Genomic DNA, 22,396 nt, shown 5'->3' with positions numbered 1-22,396 from the left:
TTGTTATAGAATAAGAACGAGAACTGGGTTGTGGTATTAGAGGATAAGTTGAAGTCCACCAAGGTGATACAAGGTGAAGGAGTGACTTCGTATCTGACGAGATTGTCTTAGGTCAAAGATGAGTTTGTTGTCATTGGTGTGACTATTTCAGAGAATGATATGGTGAGGATCGCCTTGAAAGGGTTCACTAAGGAATGGAAGCCCTTCATCAAAGGGATCATTGCTAGAGAGAAGTTGCTGGACTGGAATAGGATGTGGGACAACTTCATTCAGGAAGAGTTGCGAGACTAGGATCTTCATTTGGAGAAGAGGTCTTCAGATGACGTGGCACTTGCGGCACGAATGAAGGGTAAGCAAAAGAATGATTTGAGTAAAGTCAAGTGTTTCAATTGTGGCGAGATGGGTCATTTTTTATCGAGATGTTTGATGAAGAAGAAGACGGGAGATGATGAAAAGAAGAAAGGGAAGCAGGTCGCTAGTGTTGCCACTTCTGCTGAGATAGATGCTCTCACTAGGAGGTTGGAGGAGGAGGACTTTGCTATGATCTCTCATTTCTTGCAGGGTACTATCGATGAGGATGGATGGTACGTGGACAGTGGTGCGTTGAAACATATGACAGGGTCACAGGAGGTTTTCGAGACTCTAGCTGAATGGGACTTGAAGTTGCACATGGTGTTGGGTGACAAGAGTCAGAAGGATATCCGAGGATCAAGAGTTGTGCCATTCAGGATGGAGACAAGACGGGTGATGCGGGTCTAGGATGTATTGTTTGTACCAGGACTCAGATATAGCGTGATATCTGTCTCGATGATCGAGAAGAAGGGGTTTGAGGTCTTGTTCCAGGATGGGAAGGCAAGACTTAGGCCCAGAGGCTCTAGCTTCGTAGGTATTATACTTGGAGTTAGAGAGCATGGTCTATACTAGTGTTACTTGGGAGCGGGAGCGAAAACGGGTGCGGGAGCGACATTTTCAAAAGCTCCCGGTTTGGGAGCGAATCTCGGAGTGTTTTTTATATAATATATATATTTTTTATATTTTTTATATTTTGATACATATATGTCAACAAAAACATGTAGAATGATGAATTAGATATAAATAACATAAAAATACATAGATTGATCATTGAACCATATGACAACAATCATCTAGAAGTTATAATCTTCATCAACCATGTCGACAAGTTAGTAACATACAATATATTGAGTCTCATGAATCATGATTCATCAATCTTAAAGTTTCAACTTAGAGCTTTCAAAATTGAAAATTCAATATATAACATTTATCATCATTGATCACCAAAGTTGTACTTGTAAGCTAAGTTTAACCATTACAAGAAATAATATCTAACATGAAATGAAATGTTATAAAATGAAATGAAATGAAACAACTTTCACGAAGCACCATATTCATAATTTAGAATCATTACCAATGAGTTATAATTGCTAACTTCAAACTTCAAACTTAAATTGTCATATATTGTTTACAAAAAATATCATAATAAATATGAAAGAGTCAACAGTTATGAAAACTACTAGAAACTAGAAAAGACAAGTAAACTGTAAATCTATTATCTACTACTTCATGTGGCCCTTGCCACGAGAAGTGTCTGATATATGGGCAGGTCGTGGTGGTCTTCTAGGAGTCTCCTCTCGCATAGTTCGACGACCAGAACCAGAAGGCACATGCCCTCCATGTGAGGGTGTAGATGGTGGCGGTGACAGCAAAGGAACAAGACTCGGAACTTGAGGACTGCTACTGGATGGTGGAGGTGGTATGGTTGTTGCTTCATTTTCCTCTCTCACAAGTTCCGCTTCCAGTTCTTCAAGATGTATAGTGCCATCCTCCAAATTATCATCCTTTGGGTGGTTGTCCCAAATTTTATGTTGGATCCTCATAAGCTTGATCACAATAATGACTCAACAACCTCAAGTTGTAGTGCACATAAACCAAGCTTTCTGCGCGGTTTTCATTGAGTTTGTTTCTTTTCACATTATGTATGAAGCTGTAGGTGCTCCAACACCTCTCTGCAAAAGAAGTATTTACAACCTATGAGAGAACTTTTTTTGCCAATTTTGGCAAAAGTCCCTGGCTGCCATATGCTTCCCACCATGTGAGAGCATCAAATCTGTCTCTATCTTCCATTGCATGGAAGGTACCAAACAAACCAGTGCAACTGAAGTATTTGCCTAATTCAAGACACAGACTAGCACATTCCTCCCTATTAGGTATCAACTTGTCTAATGCTTGCAAATATCCTGTAGATACCTCTTCATCTATATGGGGTTTGACCCTAACCCCAACCCTTGGTGCAGGTTGGCCCAACCAAGATGCAGAGTAGTATTTTGGCGTAAGGATATACGCCAAGGCATGTAGTGGAACATTAAGTTTATCCCACCGTATACACACACAATCGTGAATCAATGTATACAAGTTGGGATCATTTTTATGAACAACATCTTTTATTTGCCCCAACATGGTATCCATCTTCTCATACACCTTGCCAGTCACTGGTTTATCTGTATCTGCAAATCGAATCATGTGATAAACGTGCTTGGTGAAATCCAATACTTGCCTCACACGTGCCCAAAACATACCATCAAGAGCGGTCTCCTCCACCTGTTCAAAACCTTGCTTGTCAGCTGCATTTGTAGCCCTTTCCTTTAATACTTGCCAGTGTGGACTTGATACCATGCTAGCCAATGACTCTATTACCTTCAAAAGGCGCCTGAAGGTGAGGTAATAGTTACCAAATCTAGTCCTCGCAGTCTTCAACAACTCCAATCTTGAGTGACTGCGGAAAAGGCCATGGGTCAATATTGCTATGATTTGTACTAAATTTTATCATTTCTTTGCCTCTCTTCTACAAATCACCAATCCATTTGTATTGTTCGTTTTTGTTCTTAACAATATCATGCATCAAAAGGTTCATTGTGTGAACCAAACACCCAAACCAAAATATGTTGGGGGTATTTATCCTCAATAATTGCTCCCGTTGCCTTACAATTAGGAGCATTATCAGTGATGACTTGGATGACATTGTATGGCCTAATACGGTCAATTGTTTCAAGTAATGGTTCTGCAATGTTGATGCCGGTCTTGAACTTGTCTGAGTAATCATATGTTGAAAGAAAGATGCCACCACTAACAGACACAACAAGAACACTTATCAATGGCTTGTTGTTTACATTTGTCCATCCATTAGATACAATGGACACCCCATGGTCAGTCCAAGAACTTGTCATTCTACCCAAAGAATGTGATATTTTTGCTTTTTCATGATCAAGTCCAACGGTTCTAGCCTTGTCATACCTAGGGCTCTTGCATCCTTTAGGGGCATCATTTATGGCAGAAACCATTTCGTGCCAATAAGGTGAGCGAAGAACATTGAATGGTATCCCACATGCATAGAGAAACCTATAAACTTTTGAATCCACATCATTCCTACACCCTTTATCAAGGAAATCTGATATGCTTCTACGCCTTAAACTTGGTGACCTTCTGCCTCCATATCCACTGCCTTGGGAGGATGCTGAAGGAGTTCTTTGTGCATGTGATTGTGAGCTTGGTTCAAAGAAACCCTTTGATTTTTTAGATTTGTATTGGGCTTCCTCCTCTTCCCTTATGTATTTGGCTCTATTTTCTGCTGACACACCTGTACAAGTTCTGATTCCTATTTGTTTATCTCCATCTTGTTATCACAAAATCAACCCCTGAAAGGCTGCTGATCAGGTAGACCTTGAGTAACTGTTTCAAACCTACTTTTGGCTGAGGCTTAGCCTCCTCAACCTGAGAGGGCTCTCTCACAAGATTAAAGATTTTGATAATGAATAAGATGGTTAACTCTATGAAACAAGTGAAGAAGTGTGAATGGTTGAAACACAATTAGTAAGCATCCATTGGGCTTGTGGAGTCAAGAAATGCTTCAGTATGACAATAATATTAACTTTGCATGGAAGTCAGGGCATCTGGAGTTCAACATATCAGAAACACATCAGAAATATGTAGGAAGACACAGTCTACAAATACATGAAGGAAGTTACAGCATAGCCAATGAGTTCTAAGTAATCATGCATTCATACTACTGCAAGCAATGAAATGAAGACAACCATAGGACAATTTAAACATTGAACTCTTTCTGAATCCTGAGGAGCAAAGCCAAATCACTGTATTACATTAAAACACAGTCTAACACAAAAGCACAGTATGAGTGTTCTTTGAAAAATTTCCAACCCTTGATGCATTACATCTCTTGTCATATATAGAGTTCATTACAAGCTTGGATTCCTTCCTCCATCATGAGGGGAATTTGAATTTCACTTGACCTGACACCTACTGATCCTTAAACAAACTATTAATTAGAACTAGCTGTTAACTAGCAGTGCTAGTGACCTAATACAACTAGGAGTGTAACTCCTTATTATGATTACAACAACCTTATCTAAACATTGAAAGCATTCTTGGACAGCTGCAACCTCATGAAGTCGAATTTGATGAAGCCTCCCATGTTGTCACCTTACTGCTGATGACAAACCCTAGAAATTAGGGAACATGTTTCCCTGTTTTTAGGTTTAGGATCTTTGAAAATTAGCACGTGGGACAGAGCCTTTATCTTCTCATCCATGACATATTTTACGAAACTGAAGGAGGTTTTTGTAGTCCATGATGTCTAGAACAAAAACCTCTCTTGGTTTTTTAAAACACTGCTCCAACTGTCCAGAATCTGTCCTTGAAAAACACGTGTAAAACAGGAAAAATCTGTTTGTGAAAAACTGCACCTACAACAGTTTCGTAGCACAAGTTTAACCATAAATTTCTCCCACCTCATAACGAATTTGAAGAAACTGAAAGAGGTTTTTGTAGTTCAGTATGTTAGGAAGAAAAGCCTCTTTCAGTTTTCAAAATTGAGTTCTCAGCTGCTCAGGAACCCTTCTAGAAGTTGACTAGGAAAAGCAGAAAACAAAGTCTTTTATGCTGACTCCTAGTTTAGAATCCACAATTTTGTAGCGCGGCCAGTGCAAATTCTGGGTTTTGCGCTACGAAAACTCCTAGGCAGTTTTGTAGTGTATGAAAACCTTGACACAAGTTTGACACATGGAATTTTAGGTGTGATGTGAGATCAGTGATAGGTAAAACCAGAGTGTTGACCCTATTTGCAATGCCAACAAGAGTCCCTTCTAGGTCCTAGACTCTAAAACAAACCATGGAAATACTAGACCAAGACTAACACCAATCCTTTGGAATCAAACTGACGTTCAAAATTTAGGAATTTTTTCAGTGATAACACATCCCATGGCCTTTTCCCGTAGAGGTGCTTTTTGGCACGGGTGTATGAACCTGTGTAATTATTGTTGCAATGGGGGCAATGAAATTTAGTGGTTCCACCCCCTTTCCCTTCTTCAGGCCTATTGACATATTTCCACAATGGAGTTTGTTTATTTTTTTGAGACTCATGTTCACTCTCCTCCAGCTCCTCCTCTCCGGGGTTTTCATCAAATCCACTATGGTCCACTTCTTCATCCCCTTCATTTTCAACCCTCCTTTTTCTACTCTCCAACACCATAATAACCAAAAAAGGAACCAAGAAGAAGAAAATGCCAAAAAAATATAACCATGATGTTTGAAATTTGAAGTTTTGAATCTGCAAAGAAATGGAATGGGAATGGGAATGGGAGAAATTTATTTATTTAGTACTGAACATAATTTTTTTTGCTAAAATAGAGCCTATCTCTTTGGCCTCCAATATCCCCTTGCTCCTTGCTCCTTACTTTCTCTTGCTCCTTGCTCTCACTCTCACTTGCTCTCTCTTGCCCCTCACTCTCTCTTGCTCCTGACTCTCTCTTACTCTCTCTTGCTCTCACTCTCACTCTCACTCTCACTCACACAATTTATAAAATAATGAAATTCATTGGAGGGAGGGTTTATTTATATTCCCTCCCTCCTTTTTTTCCCCAAACGACGCCTTTTTTTTTTCTTCTTCTTTGTTTCTTTGTTTCTTCCGGCATAATTTATTTTTTTTCCGTGCGATTTTTTTGGGCGTTGCTCACACTGCTGGGAGTGTTTTTTTAGAGCCCAGGAGCGGTCAGGAGCGATCGCTCCCCGACCACTCCCGGAGCGATGGGAACGACGCTCCCCAAATTGATCCGGCAATAGGCAGGGAGCGATTTTTATTTTGTTGTTGTTATTTTATTTTTTATTTTTGTTCCCTTGTTATCCAGGAGCGCGATCCTGACCCGCTCCCTAGTCGCTCCCGCCCAGAGCGCGGTCCTGACCCCCTCCCGAGTCGCTCACGCCCGGAGCGTGGATTGGGAGCGGGATCAAGAGGGGGGGGGGGCGCTCCCCCGCAACACTGGTCTATACAGGCTGACGACAAGACTATGGATCATGGTAAGAAGAAGCAGGTGGACCAGGTACAGGTTCCAAAGAAGCAGGTGCAGGCTTCAGAGGGGCAGGTACAGGTTCCAGAGAAGAAGGTCCAGGTTCTAGAGGCTTAGAGGGAGTCGAGTTCTAGTAGGAGTTTGTAGGTTCAGAGGGAGACTTTGCAGCCCAAGAAGAGCGCATGGTCAGTGGGGAGCAAGGGTGCTTCCACATTTGCCAAGAAGGAATCATGGAGGGATTGGAAAGTGATACAAGAGAAGAAGAAGAAGAAGGATGCTTCCAGTGACAACAACACTTCCGAGAGAGGCGTAGTTCATGCTACAGGGATTGCTGCAATGGTGAGTGCCAAGAGTTGGGCGAGTGTTGCGAGTAGTGATGATGATGATGAGTTACTTCCTAGTCTTGGAAGTACCTCCCTCGCTAAGAGGGAGTGTTGATTTTTGAGTAGCTTGGGAGGTACTCCAAGCCCTAGGGTTCAAGGTTTGGAGGGTGGAGCACCACAAGAGTCACTTGTGGGCTTGGAACCCAAGGTTGGGGTTTTGCACCCATCGATGTTTGGGCCAAAACCATGGAGCATTTTGGACATGAGATGGATGGAGATGATAGAGGACGATGAGGAGAATCCAACACTTCAAGAATCGTCGAATTCTGAGATGTCCTTGATGAGTTATGAATTTTTGAAGTTGACAAATGAATTTTTGGCACATAAGTCATGTAGGCTTGGTGTGAATGTGCCAAGAGACATGTCTCTTCAACAAATTCATGGAGCCCTTATTTTGTTATAAATATGAGGTGTGTGAGGCTCATTTAGAGCATCCAAGTGCAACATTCAATGTGAAAACATTACCTGTGGAAGCTGCAGCTCAAAGAAGAGAAGGTCAAGGTGCATAAGGGACAAATTTGGGTTCTTTTGTGTGGTTTTGACAAGGCCGAGGAGCAAGAGAGGAATCCAAGTGAATCTGGGCTCATTTGGTGCAAGATTAAGATTGGTTTTTCACTGTTTGACTAAGCTGCAGTCCCTGTAGGTGTCATAGAGGTAACGCAGGCTTGTTCTAGGCTTGTTGGGAGTGCCATAAGGCATATTTCTCATTGCAGAAGAAGAGGAACATGCAGCGTGGGTAGGGAGCTAAGGAAAGGAGGGAAATTGCAATGAAAAAGAGGATTGTTGTAGTGTTTTGAGAGGGCTGTTAGGGTCTACGTTGATGCCCTAACCAGAATGTTATCCTACAATAGTTGCACTGACTCACATGTACAGGTATGTTGTTGTTTTCTATGTTGAATTGTTGCTGATTGGGTAGTGTCCAAGTGTGGACAAACTTGCAGCCTATGGGAGCCATTTGGAGGGCTTATCTTGGTGGATGAAAGCCTGTCATAGGAGCGGATTTCATAGTGGAGTATTGGGCATCATTGTAATGGTGGAGGGCAGTGTGTTGATAGCCCAAAGTATCCCTTAACAAGTAGTCATAACGAGAGCTTGACAGCTGAAGGTTGGGTGAAGTTGTTAAGCCTATGCACTCTTTGATGGGGAAAGAAGCTACTCGAAGGCAGATTGGAGCTCAGGTATTGGCTAGCCTAGAAGAACAAATTGAATCAACCCGTGGTCATTGAAGCATAAGTGACCTCAGCAGTGATAGGTGGCAGCCCTCCTGGAGACTCTATGTGTTGTTTCTTGATGGAATAAGGGGCAGCTAGAGGGCAGAAGGGAAGCGAAGGACCGACAGGTGGAGATGCGACATAAAGACTGCAACGAGATTGTCATTGTATCTTGTATCCCTTGTATGGGAAGCCCTAGACTGTTGTATTATTTAGTTGGTTTAATATAACGAATATTGGGTTGTTGTACATATTTGTACAATATTTTGTAAAAAGTTGTCTATACTTGTGCATGTGTGATTTAATGCTTTATATTGTTCCGTTGTGCAAAGTAGTTATGTTGAGATTCTTGGTTTGGTAGTGTTAGAGATTCTAAGATTCTATCCTAGACCGAAGATCGTGGAAATTCAACAGCCCTTTAACTCCTAAATCACTTGGAGGTCATCTATATTATGTCACATTATAAATGATCATTCAAGAAAGACTTGGGTTTCCTTAATGAAAACCAAGGACGGAGTATTTACAAAATTTCAAGAATTCAAAGTTGAAGTGGAGAACCTTACAGAAACAAGAATCACGATACTAAGATCTGATAATGGAGGAGAGTATACATCCAAGGAGATTATAACATTTCATAAGGAGTCTGGGATTAAGAGGGAGTTGATAATCCCAAACAAAATGGAGTTGCAAAACGAAAGAACTGATCCATTGAATAAAGTGTAAAGGCCATGTTACATGATCAAGATCTACCAAAATTTCTGTGGGGGGAAGCCACAAAGACAACATTATATATTGAAAATCAAAGTCCCCATAGGTCGCTGGACAACAGGACTCCTGAAGAAATATTCACTGGGAAGAAACCTACTGTAGATCATCTCCTTATCTTTGGGTGTCTCGTATATATTCATATACTAAAGGACAAAAGAAACAAGCTAGATCCATCAAGCATGAGAGGAACATTTGTTGGCTACAACAACTCCTCTAAGGCTTATAGAATCTACATAAAGGAATGACACCATATAGAAGTAAGTCGAGATGTCATATTTGACGAGAGTATTTCATTCAAGAAATCTAAGGAACTTCCCATGGACTCTGATGACGAAGAACTTCCAGTATTTGAAGAAGTTAATAGGGAAGATGAAGAATCTCATCATGAAGATGAGGGTCCCAGTGAACCCATTCAAGTTGCGGTCCTCCTTGAATCAAGAAAGAGACGAAATCAGTTGAAATCTACTCTACTTGATGCAAAAGGTCATGGGGCAACAAAAGGCTCATTTAGAGAAGGCAAGAAACCCAAGAGATATTCTGGTATGCTGCATACATGACAAAACTAATAGAGGCAGAACCATCCACTTTTGAAAAGGTTGTCAATCATCAGGAATGGAAGGATGCCATGAATAAAGAGTATCAATCTATAATGTAGAATGGAGTTTGGGAGATCATACCTAGGCTTGAAGACAATTCTGTGGTAACTTCCAAGTGGATCTATAAGATCAAACATGCGGCAAATGGAAGTATAGATAAGTAGAATGCAATATTTGTGGCTAGGGGCTTCTCTCAATAAAAAGGCATCAACTACAAAGAGACATTTGCTCTAAGTTGCAGGAAATGTGGGTCCAGGGTCCGTTTCCGTATGGAAATGAAACGGAAATGGGGAAACCCGTACGGAACGGCTCGGAAACTCGTTTCCGGCCGTACTGGCACGTTTCTCGAGGAGGAAACGTGGTCAGTACGGCTGGAAACGAGTTTTCGGGCTGTACGTCGGAGTTTCCTCTTGTAACTTGACTTTTTCTTGTATTTTTATTTTTATTTTTTTCGCTTCTAATTTTTTATTGGGCGACTCAAATATCCTCTAGATGCTTCTAGATGTTTCTCAAGTTATAAAAAAAAGTATTTTTTTGAGTGGGGCAGCCGAATGTTCAAGCCTATGGCCCTAGTGTTGATATGTAGTTCATGGTAATGTTAAATTCTTAAAGTAAAAGTGATATTCTCCTTTATTTTTCATTTTCATCTTTTTACTTAATTTTTAACATTACCATGAAATGACTCAGGATGTTTGAGAGTGGTTTCGCCCTCATTGGATTTCATATGGGGAAAGTAGAATTTTAGATCTCATTCAAAATCCAACAGACTTATTTGTTTTTTAGGATTTCAGGATTGTGGGGATTGCAATGTTTCCATTGGATTTTGTCATGTACTAGGGTATGGAACTTGTAAGTAATCAAGAGAACCAAGCCCTCTATGCATGGGAGACTCCCAATAATCAAGAGCATGTAGGGTACTAGGGTATGAAACTTGTATTTAATCAAGAGCACTAAGGTCGTCCGACTATGTAGGAGGAGACTCCCAATCAAGCATGAGACAATAAATTAGAAATTTCTCGTGGTTGATTTTGAATATTTCTATTTTCATTATGTGATCATTCATGAGTAAATGTGATGTAAATTTAGATACTTATAGTTTATGCATTGACAATTGACAATTTAATCATAATGTAATAAATTAGAATGTATCATATATGCTTTATGATTGCACATATTTCTTAAATGTCCTAATATATATATATATATATATATATATTGCGTTTCCCCGTTTCCAAAATTTGGGGGGGGGGGGGGGGTCACGTTTCGTACCCGTGCCCATTTCGGAAACTCGTACATGTTTCCCCGTTTCGTGCAACTTAGCATTTGCTCCAACAACAAGATATACAATGATTCGTTCATTGGTCTCTCTGGCAACATCGATGGGATGGAACATCCACCAAACGGATGTCAAGACTGCGTTTCTGGCATCCGATACTCTTTGACGATGAGGTAGGGCATCTAATATAAGAGTATTCGTGGACCGATATTCTTTGAGGCTAGCTATCCAAGACAATAATAGTCCAAAGAAGATCATACTCGGTGAACACTCGAGTGGAGTACGTACCTTGACAGACAATGAGGATGGTGTCTATAAATCATTGGTCTCGCCAACCTTGTGCTTTGATCTTGTGGAAAGATAGAGTTGTTAGTCAAGGCCTTGCTATATGACAATGCTGGTTGATATGATGCTAGATAGATGGGTTACCAATCTAACTCTTCTTATAAGATCTCTTCAGATTGAGAATGTCCATGTATCTCTTATGAATACCTCCCTAGTTAAGAGGGAGTGTTAAAAAATGTGTAACTCGGTTCAGTCTTCATAAGTATGAAATGTATTTTTGACTCTTGTAAATTATAAAATGAAAGAAAAATTATTATTATTATTTTGGAGCATGGGTTTCATGCTCAAGGTCTTTTATTTTATAGGTTAAGCACCCATTGAGTGCTTCTAGGGTTTGTCCTAGGTCAAGAAGTCAAAAGAGTCATTATCATAAGTTGAAGACCCCATCTAGCACATTGTAACTTGTAAAGAAAATTATTTTTGTCTTAAAAGTGTCTAGATACCCTCCAAGACCAAGTCGGCCTGGCAGTTGGCAAGTCAGCCTAACGGAAGAGCCACGTCCACCCTTGAAGAAGTATATAAATATAAGAGGGCTCATTCTACTTGAAGCACATTCACTCACCACTCATTCTAGCGAAGGAAGAGGAAGGAGAAGGCGACAAAGGAAGAAGAGGACAAAGAAGACCTTTTGTTTTGGCTATTTATCTCTCACACGCACTGAAGAGAACTAGGGTTTTTGCAGCAAGACCTAGGGTTTCTATCTTCAAGTTTGATCTTGGAGAAAAGGAGACAAGTAGGTCAAGTGAAGGTCACGAAGGGTTAATCCTCATGCTCCTGAAGTGAGGGAAAGTCAAGCGAAGGTCAGAGGAGGGCTCAGAAGTTAGATCAAAGCTCACACGTGTGGCAACATCAACTGTTGGGGGGCCGAAATTTTTGCAGCTGGAGGTCGAAGAAGTGCTACTGGAAGAGATTTGACTGGGTTTGGGAGGATCAGGGTTAGCACATCATTCGAAGAGGTTGGTCTTGGTCTTGGAGGGTTTTGAAGTTAGTCTTAAGGTCTTGGAATTCGTCAATTGAAGAATCTACAAGGAAGAGAAGAGATTTGTGGGTTTTCCTCTCAAGTGGAGAAGTTTTGGCCCTGGCTTGTAGCCTATATTCTGTGTTCTTGTTCTTCTTGTTTTGGTAGTTGTTTGATGATTCAAAAATATAATAATATGTAACAAAGCTAATAAAAGAACATCACAAACAGTTATCAAGTAGAGAGAATTAATCATAATCATTGCCCTATTGAATTCTCAGCACTTTGTGACCTTGGAAGAATAGTTTGTGTATTTGCTTGATGAAAAAAGAATAATAAGTAACAAAAGAAAGAAAATTAACTCTCGCAAGTAATTACCAAGTAAGAAAATCTACTTTACCTTTGATTTTCTAACAAAGGCAACCATGAAGCACGACATCACTAAGGAGGATCTTGATAGGTTTTTCATAAGCTCAATTATCTAATCATCCATTCTTTGTTTACAAGAAAGGATCTGATTTTGCACATTGGTGTCCTTCCCTTCACTCATTTGTCCTTCCCTTCACTCATTACTCATTTCTATGTTGTATGGATCTCATATTTTCTCGCCTCTCACGCTTGTGATCTTCCATATGATTGTTTCTATCTGTGCTCTTGGATTTATCGTATGAGTGATTATAAGGGCAAGTGTCTTTATATTGATCTAATGGTATGTTGGTTGTATTGGCTCTATGATTACACTTAGCATTTGCATAATACCATATGCATGTTAGAGTAGGATGCATTGCATATTGATTGTTGCATAGCTAACATCATCATATCATGTTCTCATGCTAGAATAGATGCATTTAGAATAGATTTTATTTTCTATATGGTTTATTATTATTTAATGAAAACATGGGTGATCAAAGTATGCCCAAGACAGATGCTTCCAACAATTGTTTGTGATGTGCAAGATAACAGGTTTGCAGTCCTAGAGGATTGTTGGTGTTCTCATGACCTCCCCGTTCAAGTACATGGTTCGTGCACTCTAGAGAGAGCTCATGTCCTAGTTGGAGCCAGATGTTACCCACCACCAGTGAGTGATCCCATAGGAGAATTTTTCTCTTCAATTTGTCTTCAGTCAGTAGCTAGCAAACCCTAATAGCCACTGATGTAGCGATGTTGTGCCGATATCTCCGCTCCCTGAGCTAGTGACATGTCCCCTCACCCATCTGTCAAGATCGCATGTTTGAAGGTGGGCCATCCAATCCTAAAGGTATGTGTTTCATTGTGCAATTTGGTGCTTATGCTTGTTTTTCTTGGGCACATTTGGGTATGGATTACTGGGTGACTTGGAAGAAGGGTTTCGACTGTAGTCTTGGTCCCTTACCTTAAGTAGGGGGATAATCCTCAACCCTAGTCCCATGGGATCTCTCCTATTGGCTTACAACTTTAGTATGGGCACTTCTTGGGAAACCCCGATTTTGGTAGCGTGGTCCTGTTTTCCTGTTCCACATTTTTCACTCCCCTTTGCACATTACATGCCCCATTTCATCATCTTCTCTCTCCGGGTCCACATGACCACTGGATCCACAAAATGCATAAGATGGCCACATGCAAAAGGAAATAATACCATAAAATGCAAAAGATGGCCGGGTCAATAAAATTTAGCACATGGGAAAAGGCCAAACATGAGCTCTACCCCTTATCATTATGGCCATAACCTCGGTTTGTGTTGAAGAATCTAGGGCACATGTAGTTAATGATATTCTTCTTGATTTGATAACTATTTGTGAGGCATTTTTAATTTTCTGATTAGCACAATCTTCTTTTTGACATTATCAGAGTGTGTGTTTCTTATTTCATCAAATAGCTACCAAAAACAAAGAGACAAGAACACAAGATGTAGGCATTTTTCCAGGGCCAAAACCTCTCCCTCTTGGAGAGAAAAACCCGCACAAAATTCTTCTTATAGAGATACCAATTGACGAACACCAAGACCATGACCCTTGACTGACTGAGCCACTCTAAGACCAAGACATCAATCCTCTTCTTCATACTACTGAGATCATCATCATCACTGCACCTTTTCCGAGATCATCACTGTGTCTGCACCACCGAGATCTTCACTGTTTCACCATAGCTTCTCCTTCGATGAGATTATATCCTTGAGACAGAGTCACCATTGAGATCATAACTATGCTTAAGGTTATGACTGCAGAGAGTAGCACCGAGACCCTTATCTTTAGACTTATGCCGAGAATGTAACCATTACAATAGCACTCATTTGAAATCACAATGATGCTATCCAAAGTCTGATCCTTATGCGAAGAGACACAGTCCTGTACCCATTCGAGTTTCAGCACCTTGAACTTGATCGAGATTTCAGAGTGGAATGCGAAGGTATCATTGTACCTTATCACCGAGATCCTACTCCTAACTATCCCATCCGAGAGTGTACTTCTTCAAGATATGCGAAGTTGCAGACCCTGTTCTTATCTGAGTTATTTCAAAGAAAAATGTGAGATTTTGTTCCTCTCATTTGTGGTGACCCTAGGTGGGTATATATAGTGGTCATGCCTCCATAATGAGCCGACATAACCAAGTGATCTATTGTGTCTCTTTTGCTAGCCGACATGACTTCAATTTAAATTATTTTGCTGGTCGACGTGATAGAGTTTTTTCATCGTTTTGCTTGCTTGTCTTCAAGAGGATTGTGCTGGTCTTGGAGGGTTGTTCTAGACACTAGGTAGCTTCATATACATTACAAATATGCTCAAGAAGAGCTCTTTAACATGATTTTGACTCTTTGACTTTCCTAGACCTATGGAATGAGCAAGAAACTCATTCATATAATTTACAAAATAATATTTCTTTTCTTTACAAGTACAAAGATCAAAATTACATGTATAAATACCAAACCTAGTGACATTTTCTTCAATAGGGCCTTTGTAAGTGCTTGTTGTTGAATATTTTCTTGGAATTATGTCTAATGTATGGAATTGTTGCAACTAGGTTAATGCTATTGTGCCCTAATTGTTGAAATTCATTTTTGGCAAGCTTCTTGGTTGGCAATTGCATATGTTACTCATTGTCTGGCTAATGATGAATGTTCTTAGTGGATGAAATTTTGTCTTTCTTCCATACAAGTCCAGAAATCTTGAGTGGGTAAATGTTAAAGGTTGGTTGGTAGGGCATCAATCTGTAGCCTCCTTGAGGATGGTTTTGGCCAATTTTAAATCATCTAAGACTCCATATCCCAAAGGACTAGGCACTAGTCCAAGAGGTTTGGTGATAAACTCTTCTCTTCTCCATATTTTCTCCTCCTAAATTTCAGTCCCCTAAAGGTAGGGCTGAAATCTAGGGCTTGCAGCAAAATTTTAGGGAGGTGATTTTTCGTGAATCCGAGGGTCCACACATCAAGCTTAGGGTCTAGGCTACCTATGCTCCAAGTGTGGTGGGTATCCACCCAAGTTTCATCCATAAAATCCCTTGCCCTAGGTGCCACTCCAAGAGGGAAAAGCTAGGTCTTTGTCTCTCACCTTGGGGACTTCTTTGAGGGTTGTATGAGCTTAGTATTCATTGGAATAAATCATAAGAAGCCTTTTCTCCTCCCTTGCCTTGACCCAGTGAGTACCTTGGAAGTATTCCTTTCCACGATTATTCATAAAACCCTAGGTCTAGCGCAAGTATTTTCTAGGTTTCTCAAAGAGATTGAAGAGCCTTTGGGAAGTGTCATGACATCACATAAAGCTCTTTTGAAAGGTCTTACCTCATCTCCTAGAGTCTTGACCTTAGGAATACCTATTATCATCATCATATCTAAAACCCTAGGTCTTGATCTCTTCATCTTAAATCTTTTCTTGGAGAGCATGTGATACTTGGATTAGTGCATATTTATACTTGAAGTTATTCAACTTAACATGAGATTACTACCACTGTCTTATGGTGAGAATCAATGTCATATTCACAATGGTATAACTGACAGAGGTGTCTTTATTCACATGTCACTTTCACCAAGATCAAGTAAAAAATCACTGTCAATAACAAGGGCCAACACAGTCTCACATACCTTATTGAACTCAAGGTTAGCCTAGACTTTAATTACTCATCATTATCTAATCAATCCACTGTTATGTTTACTATTCAAAATCAAGTCATTGTTTTAACCATACAGTCATAAGTTTGCTGTGTATTAGGGTCACCGTGTTTACAATGGAATAAATCACGTAGCTGAAATAGACAAACCTTAGATGGTGGACGAATTCTACAGTCCTTTGCTGATGGACAGATTAGGACTAAAACATATTAAGAGTACACCTTACCTATTTTCTCTTTATGATGCCTTGTGAGAGGCACTTTTATGTCAAAGTCAGTGCCCTAGAGGGCTGCAAAAACCCTCGCTAACTGAGGCTTTGAATTTCTGTGCAAGACTTGAGTCTTTTCAAAGAATGCTGAAAGGCTGATTAGGAATCTACATGCCCTAGAATCATTCTCCTAATAGGCTGCCACAAGGATGAATGATTAGGCTCCAAACTATGTGAAGGAGAGAGCCTTTCTTCGCTAGTTTTTCAAGGCTTAGATACAAGTCCTTTGCTTGACGACTTTGTGACAAAGAAAAAAACCTTTGAAAAGAAGAGTATAAAACAAACCCTTTAGGACTGCAATAAAGATCTGAAATGAAGTTATGAGAACCGTGGTTCTAAATTCTTGTAAGGAGGCCCTAATGAGGGCTAAAAACACCTGCAATAAAAGACTAAACCAATTCCGTGGAAAAATAAAAAAAATAAGAAGCCCTTGTTGAACAGTTAACAAACTAGGTAGGAGGCCAAAACACTTTTGCAAAGCAGCTTGAGACTTATCTGAACTGGAGGTCGAATAGAAGAAGGCTGGAACGAATCACCCAATCCAAAAATAAATAAAACCAAAAATAGAACCCTTCTGAAATTTACTTAATCTTTGCCTCAGGAGGTCCGAAGATTTCAGACCATTCTCACATGAAAGTTCATCGAGTGTTTTTGATATAGTTTGGGAGTGCATTATGTCTTCTTTTATAATGTTTTGGAGGGGCTTCACAAGGTATACGTTGGACTAGATTTAGGGGCTTAAACACTTTTAATTATTGACTATTCAAATAACCATAATTTGTTACTTATCTTACTCTAAGTTAAAAGTAATCCGCTGCCCATATGGTAAGGAATCAATCTTCTAATTAAGGAGGGATGCCATTTGTGGGTGCCTAATAGCTTGATGCCCTTTCACATAACCCATAAGACATGATAGATAGCCCTCATGCTTGATGTTTAATGGCCACAAGTGTAGCAAGGTTAACCATTCTCATATTTGGACCTCAATTGTAGCTGGCTATATATTGGAGTGGCATTTGCTCCTTGGACATACTGCATTGATCCTTTTAACACAGGTTGGAACCTGTTTTTTGAACATACAACCTTAACAGAAGCTTAATTTTCATTGCCTCAAGATTGGGGTGCCACCTTGTGTCACAAAGCAAAAAATGAGCTTTGTTTAATTTTTTGAGGATGATGTGATCTCTGTTTGCTTGTGTTTTTCTTGTTAAGCTCACTAGATTGTTAGTTTTTCTTCACCCTTTTGCATTTTGCTAGGATATGATTGCATTAAGAAACAAATGACCCGGGTCTACTTTCTCTGATATACTAGGTATTTTGAGTCTATTCGGAGGTTCCAACAAGTCCTTGAGGCCTGTGGAGTGGATCGAGCTCTCAGAGAACTTGGTGTTAAGGAAGGTGACACAGTGATAGTTGGAGAGGTATGTTTCTCTGGTCCTCAGACTTATGCTTAAAATGTTGGTTTATTAGATGATGGGTTTTTAATATATTTTGATGTATTTCTTTTGCACAGAGGGAGCTAGTTTGGCATGATTCTGAGGATTTATCTGACTTGGTAGAAAGGAGAAAATTCTCAAGAGGTTCAAAGAAATGGCCACATTGAAAGCACATGGTCTTCTGATTATCGACCAAATAAATGCCACATATTGGGGACTTGGTTTTGTTTGTGGCACTTTGGAAAAAGAGGTTAAAAGCATTGTACATGCCTGTTTGACGGGGTTCCAATTTCTTGGCTTCAGCTATTTTGTGTCAAGGGCTACATGATGGGTGATTGGAGCTTGCATGGAATTGATTTATATTCTCACTTGTAAAATGATTATTTATTCCTATTGATGAGAGGTGATTAAATCCTCGGATGTTTTGTAATTTGTATTTGCATCCAAAATACAATAAAAGTTAGGGGTTGAAAATTTGTTCTCTTATTCTTTTGCTCAAGATGGCAGAATTTGGTTGGTTAGTTTATGACACTGATAGTATTATATTCCTTCATCCATAGGTCACATTTGGCATCCTGTGTTTTGCTTTTCTGTTTTTCATTATGATTACTTGTATGCTACACTATCTGAATTTTTTGAAAAATATAAACTTTGAAGTTTGAAATTGACTGAATTTAATAGACTTAAATTGAGAGTTCTGCTCCTTTCTTTCTCCTAGCTGTCTACCTTATTTGTGCATCTCTCTGGAATTAATGTTTGGATGCTATTCGATAATGCCTTGGAGAATCTCCCAAATCTTTATTGATAGTATGATTCCTAACAATCCTTTGTATGCGAGCTTGAGATTTCTTCGTAAACATCTACTTTTACTGAACATTGTTTTGTAATGGCAACTGGTTAATCCCAACACGGTTTTTGGAAGGCATATTGACGTGGATTATTAATTTGGATTAGTATGGAAATGCCAGCTGTTAACAAGTGAAAATAAAGAAAGAAAAGAAGATACCACTGCTGAAGGGAAACCAAGATGAGTATTCTTCATGCTGTTACCCTTTATGTAATTGGATGCTGCTTTATACATTGCTCACTCTCAAATGAGGTGTGGTTTTGGGTCTCTACAATAAGCAGTGCACTCAGTGATTTGAGGGAGGCTTATATGCTCTTGAATATCAATACTTGGGTGTTTGATGTGCCTCTTTATCCCCTCTCTAAATGATTATGAGGCTCTTAATTGGTTAGATTGGTTCAAGAAGAACGGTAAGTCATCTTGATAGACAAATGTTAGTTTCTGTAGCGTCGGATGTCTTCTAACCACGAAATTTGGTGGAGGCTGGAATACATGAGAGCTCCAAAACCCGAAATCGTTTATGGTAATTCCACCTAGAGATGACTCATTTAGATTATTAACCAGTTTTTAAATATTTCCTAAGTCTAAACTTAGGGAATATGGATAAATAATCAGAATTAATTGAGTCAAGGTGTGAATCATCTAGAAACTCACACGGATCGACTCCAAGATGATTCTAGCCATTGATTAAGTTTTATTCTTTGTCGTTGGTGCTCCAACAGTGGATTATAAGAGGAAGTCGGTGGGCACTTGGATAATACACGAGAGACACTTGGAGAATTCGATTTTCTGGAGTAGTAGTAGTTAGTTGTCGGAGAGTTCGAGCTTCAGTGAGGAAGCAAAGATAGTGAGGGCTAGAGACAGTGATTCAGAGGAAGTTTTCGAGATCTGGAGAGGCAGCAACAAGGAGGCCGAGTTATTTCTAGTCAGGTAGTGTAGAGGAGGACTATGCAGTTGCTTCAGAAAAGCAATTCGATTTGGCTGGAGGAAAATCGATTCAGCTTCCAGATGACGGAAGAGTCTTCCAGAGGACGGGAGAGTCTTCCAGAGGACGGGAGAATCAATTTCCTCAGCAGAGACAGGTAGAACGACTTGTTCAGGGGCAGTTTCGGGGTTATACGTCTAAGGGTCTGCGCAAGCACTGCATAGAGGATAACGTAGAGGGTCCAGGAGGACTAATTTTCTGAAGGGACGTTGTGCTGGGGTTGCTTGTGGAAGAAAGGAAATTCCCTTCAATAATTTTGGCTAGATTTTCTTGCTGTTTGGATTGCCAGTTGGGCATCCAAATATTGTACTTGGAATTTCACTGCTGCTTAATAATAAAACCCTCAATTGTTGCACCGGTTTTCCCAAGTTGGGTTTTTCCAGGGACTTTTGTCAAAAAATAACGGTGTCATTTTTATGTGTGTGTGTGTGTTAGTATTTTCTCAGATTCCAGCGCTATTTATTTTCCACAGTTTTATTTGTGAAGGTTGTAGTGATTAATTTGCTATTTTCCGTAGCAAATAAATTGTTAAATTAATTAAAAATTAGAGGAATTAATTCCAGTTGCTGCGATAGGATTTCATTTTTGAAATTTTCACATGGTATCAGAGCATGAGTGATCAACCGGGAAGCTCATAAGCGGAGGTGAGAATTTCACTGTTCAAAGAGAGCAACATACCGAAATTCTTAGAGACAATGCAATACCCTGACAAGCAGGCCAAATTACTGGGGTAGAAATTTGATTTTCGGTCGCAGGGGTGCATAAAAGTAGAGTTTCTTAGTGATTCCAACAGTGAGAGGGAGCAATAACAACTTAGATTTTTGCTGAGCAGATTTCTGGTTGGACGCAGAGGGTTTTGCAGTAGCAGAACCAGCGTCGGGTGGAAGAGAAAAGCACACACAACAGAGGGAAAATTTCTCTCAAGGAACTTCGAGTCTTAGAAGTTCGATTTTTCTAGGCAGATTGGCAGTGGTAGCTAGCAAATCTGCGCATTCCAGAAGGGAGTGCGAGTAGCAGAGCAACAACCAAGTAGAGGGAAAGAGAGAGTTCTCGACAATTTTTTAAGATGGCCACTTTCGGGCTTGTGATTGTTGATTTGTGGTAGCATTGGATGTGCTCTAGCCATGAAAATTGGTGGAGAGGCTAAAGGCACATAAAATCTCCAAGACTCAGAAATGGTTTGGGGAAATTCCACCTAGTTGGAGAGATATTAAAATAATTAATATTTGATGGGGTTCCTAAGTCTAAACTTAAGAAAATTAAAATATTAATGGGTATTAATATAAAACTGGGTGAGAATGTTTTAAATGACATGAATCAAACCAAATATAATCGTAGTCGTTGATTAGAGACTTAATCTTGATCGTTGAAGACTCAACGGGAAAGGTATAAGAGGAGGCTTGAGGGTCAGTTGGAGATACACCATATTGATCAGTCAGTTCGATTTTCTGGAGCGGGGTTTGCTGAGAGAATCGAACCAGTGATCTGTTGTAGCGATTGGCAGTTCGGCACGGGGCCGAGAATACATAGCAGAGAGGTAGAAAAAGTGTCAGAGAGACAGCGCAGGGCCTGGGAAGGCTAACGCAGAGGCAGCTGGAGTAGTGTAGAGGCTAAAGAGGCCAGTGTGGGTGACACAGAGGGCCACAGGGCTGATGCAGAGAGCCAAGAGGGCTAACGCAGAGGCATTAGTCGCTGCAAAGAGGCTAACAGAGCTGACGCAGGGCCAAGAGGCAGCGCTGGGTGATTTTTCATGGGGCAGACCGAAGCAGGAAGGGTGATGCAGTCCCTAGCTGAGTGACACAGAGCAGTGGAGAAGCTTTCGCTGTCTAGCTAAGGAACTACTGTAGTTGCTATGGGATCAATCATCCGGTGTATAGTCGAAATATCTGTCACCGAGGGCATTCTCTGTTGGGTGAGCCATTTCTAGCACCCTAGTTGTATTCAAAAACTACATAATAATAAAACCCTCATATCTGCTGCACCGATTTTCCCGAATTGGGTTTTTCCGGGGACGATTGTCCAAAAATAACGGTGTCCCTTGTGTGTTTGCCTCAGTTATTTCAGTTGCTGATCTATATATGAGTTAAGGTTGCATTTGTGTTTATTTCAATATTTATATTTATAAATAACTTGTTAATGGAATGAAGAGTAGGAGAAATTAAACCAACGAATGTAGCAAGGATTTCTAACGTGCTAGACTTAGAAATTCCAACAGAGATCAATATAGGTTGGATGGATCTTCCAACTATGTCATCTGGAAGGCTAGGATGTCCTTCCTTCTAGATGAATATGGTCTGAAAGCCTACAAAGATAATGTGGTGGCAATTCCTCAGGATGCAGATCAATAGATGTCATTTCTTCTAGATGAATATGGCTTGAAAACCTACATAGATAATGTGGTGGCAGTTCCTCAAGATGCAAATCAGTAGAAAGAATACACAAAGGAGATGGCGAGGGCGAAGTTGTTCATCTTGGATGGAGTCTGCAATCATATAGTCTCACATGTGCTAGACAAGCGTACAACCAAGGAAATGTGGGATGCTCTCTCCACGCTATATCAGGGTACTTCTGAGCAACAAAAGATGTTCTTGGAAGATAAGCTGAGATGCATCAGGATGCAGAAGGGGGAAGGTGTAGATCCCTTCCTCACCAGGATTCAGGAGGTTTGAGATCAACTTGCAGCTATTGGGGCAACACCTCAACCATCAGAGCTAGTGTGATTGGCTCTAAACAATGTCTCTGAGGATTGACAAGTGTTTGTCCAAAGCATATTGGGCAGAGACACTTTACCAAGATGGGACAAGATGTGGGCCGATTTGCAGGAAGAGGAGTTGAGGCAAGCTTTGCTCAAGAGTTCCATCAGTGGCA

At 40.2% G+C, this 22,396-nt stretch overlaps 1 protein-coding gene across 1 annotated transcript in view; it reads left to right on the top strand.

The window, feature by feature from the left end:
- The window catches only part of EMB269 (GTP1/OBG family protein), a 230,488-nt gene extending 212,306 nt beyond the window's left edge, over window positions 1–18,182 (top strand). The window contains exons 5-6 of the mRNA XM_089402738.1: window positions 17,573–17,681; window positions 17,774–18,182. Of these exons, the coding sequence (XP_089258864.1) occupies window positions 17,573–17,681; window positions 17,774–17,863 (199 nt within the window). The 3' untranslated portion in view covers window positions 17,864–18,182. The remainder of the gene's footprint in view (window positions 1–17,572; window positions 17,682–17,773) is intronic.
- The last annotated feature ends 4,214 nt before the right edge of the window (window positions 18,183–22,396 follow it).

Source organism: Pinus tabuliformis, chromosome 2_1, assembly GCF_031772625.1.
Source record: "Pinus tabuliformis cultivar Carrire ecotype Pingquan chromosome 2_1, CPIR1, whole genome shotgun sequence".
NCBI lineage: Eukaryota > Viridiplantae > Streptophyta > Pinopsida > Pinales > Pinaceae > Pinus > Pinus tabuliformis.
The sequence above is the reverse complement of the archived record's forward strand: the minus strand, read 5'-3'. Positions and strand labels throughout refer to the sequence as shown.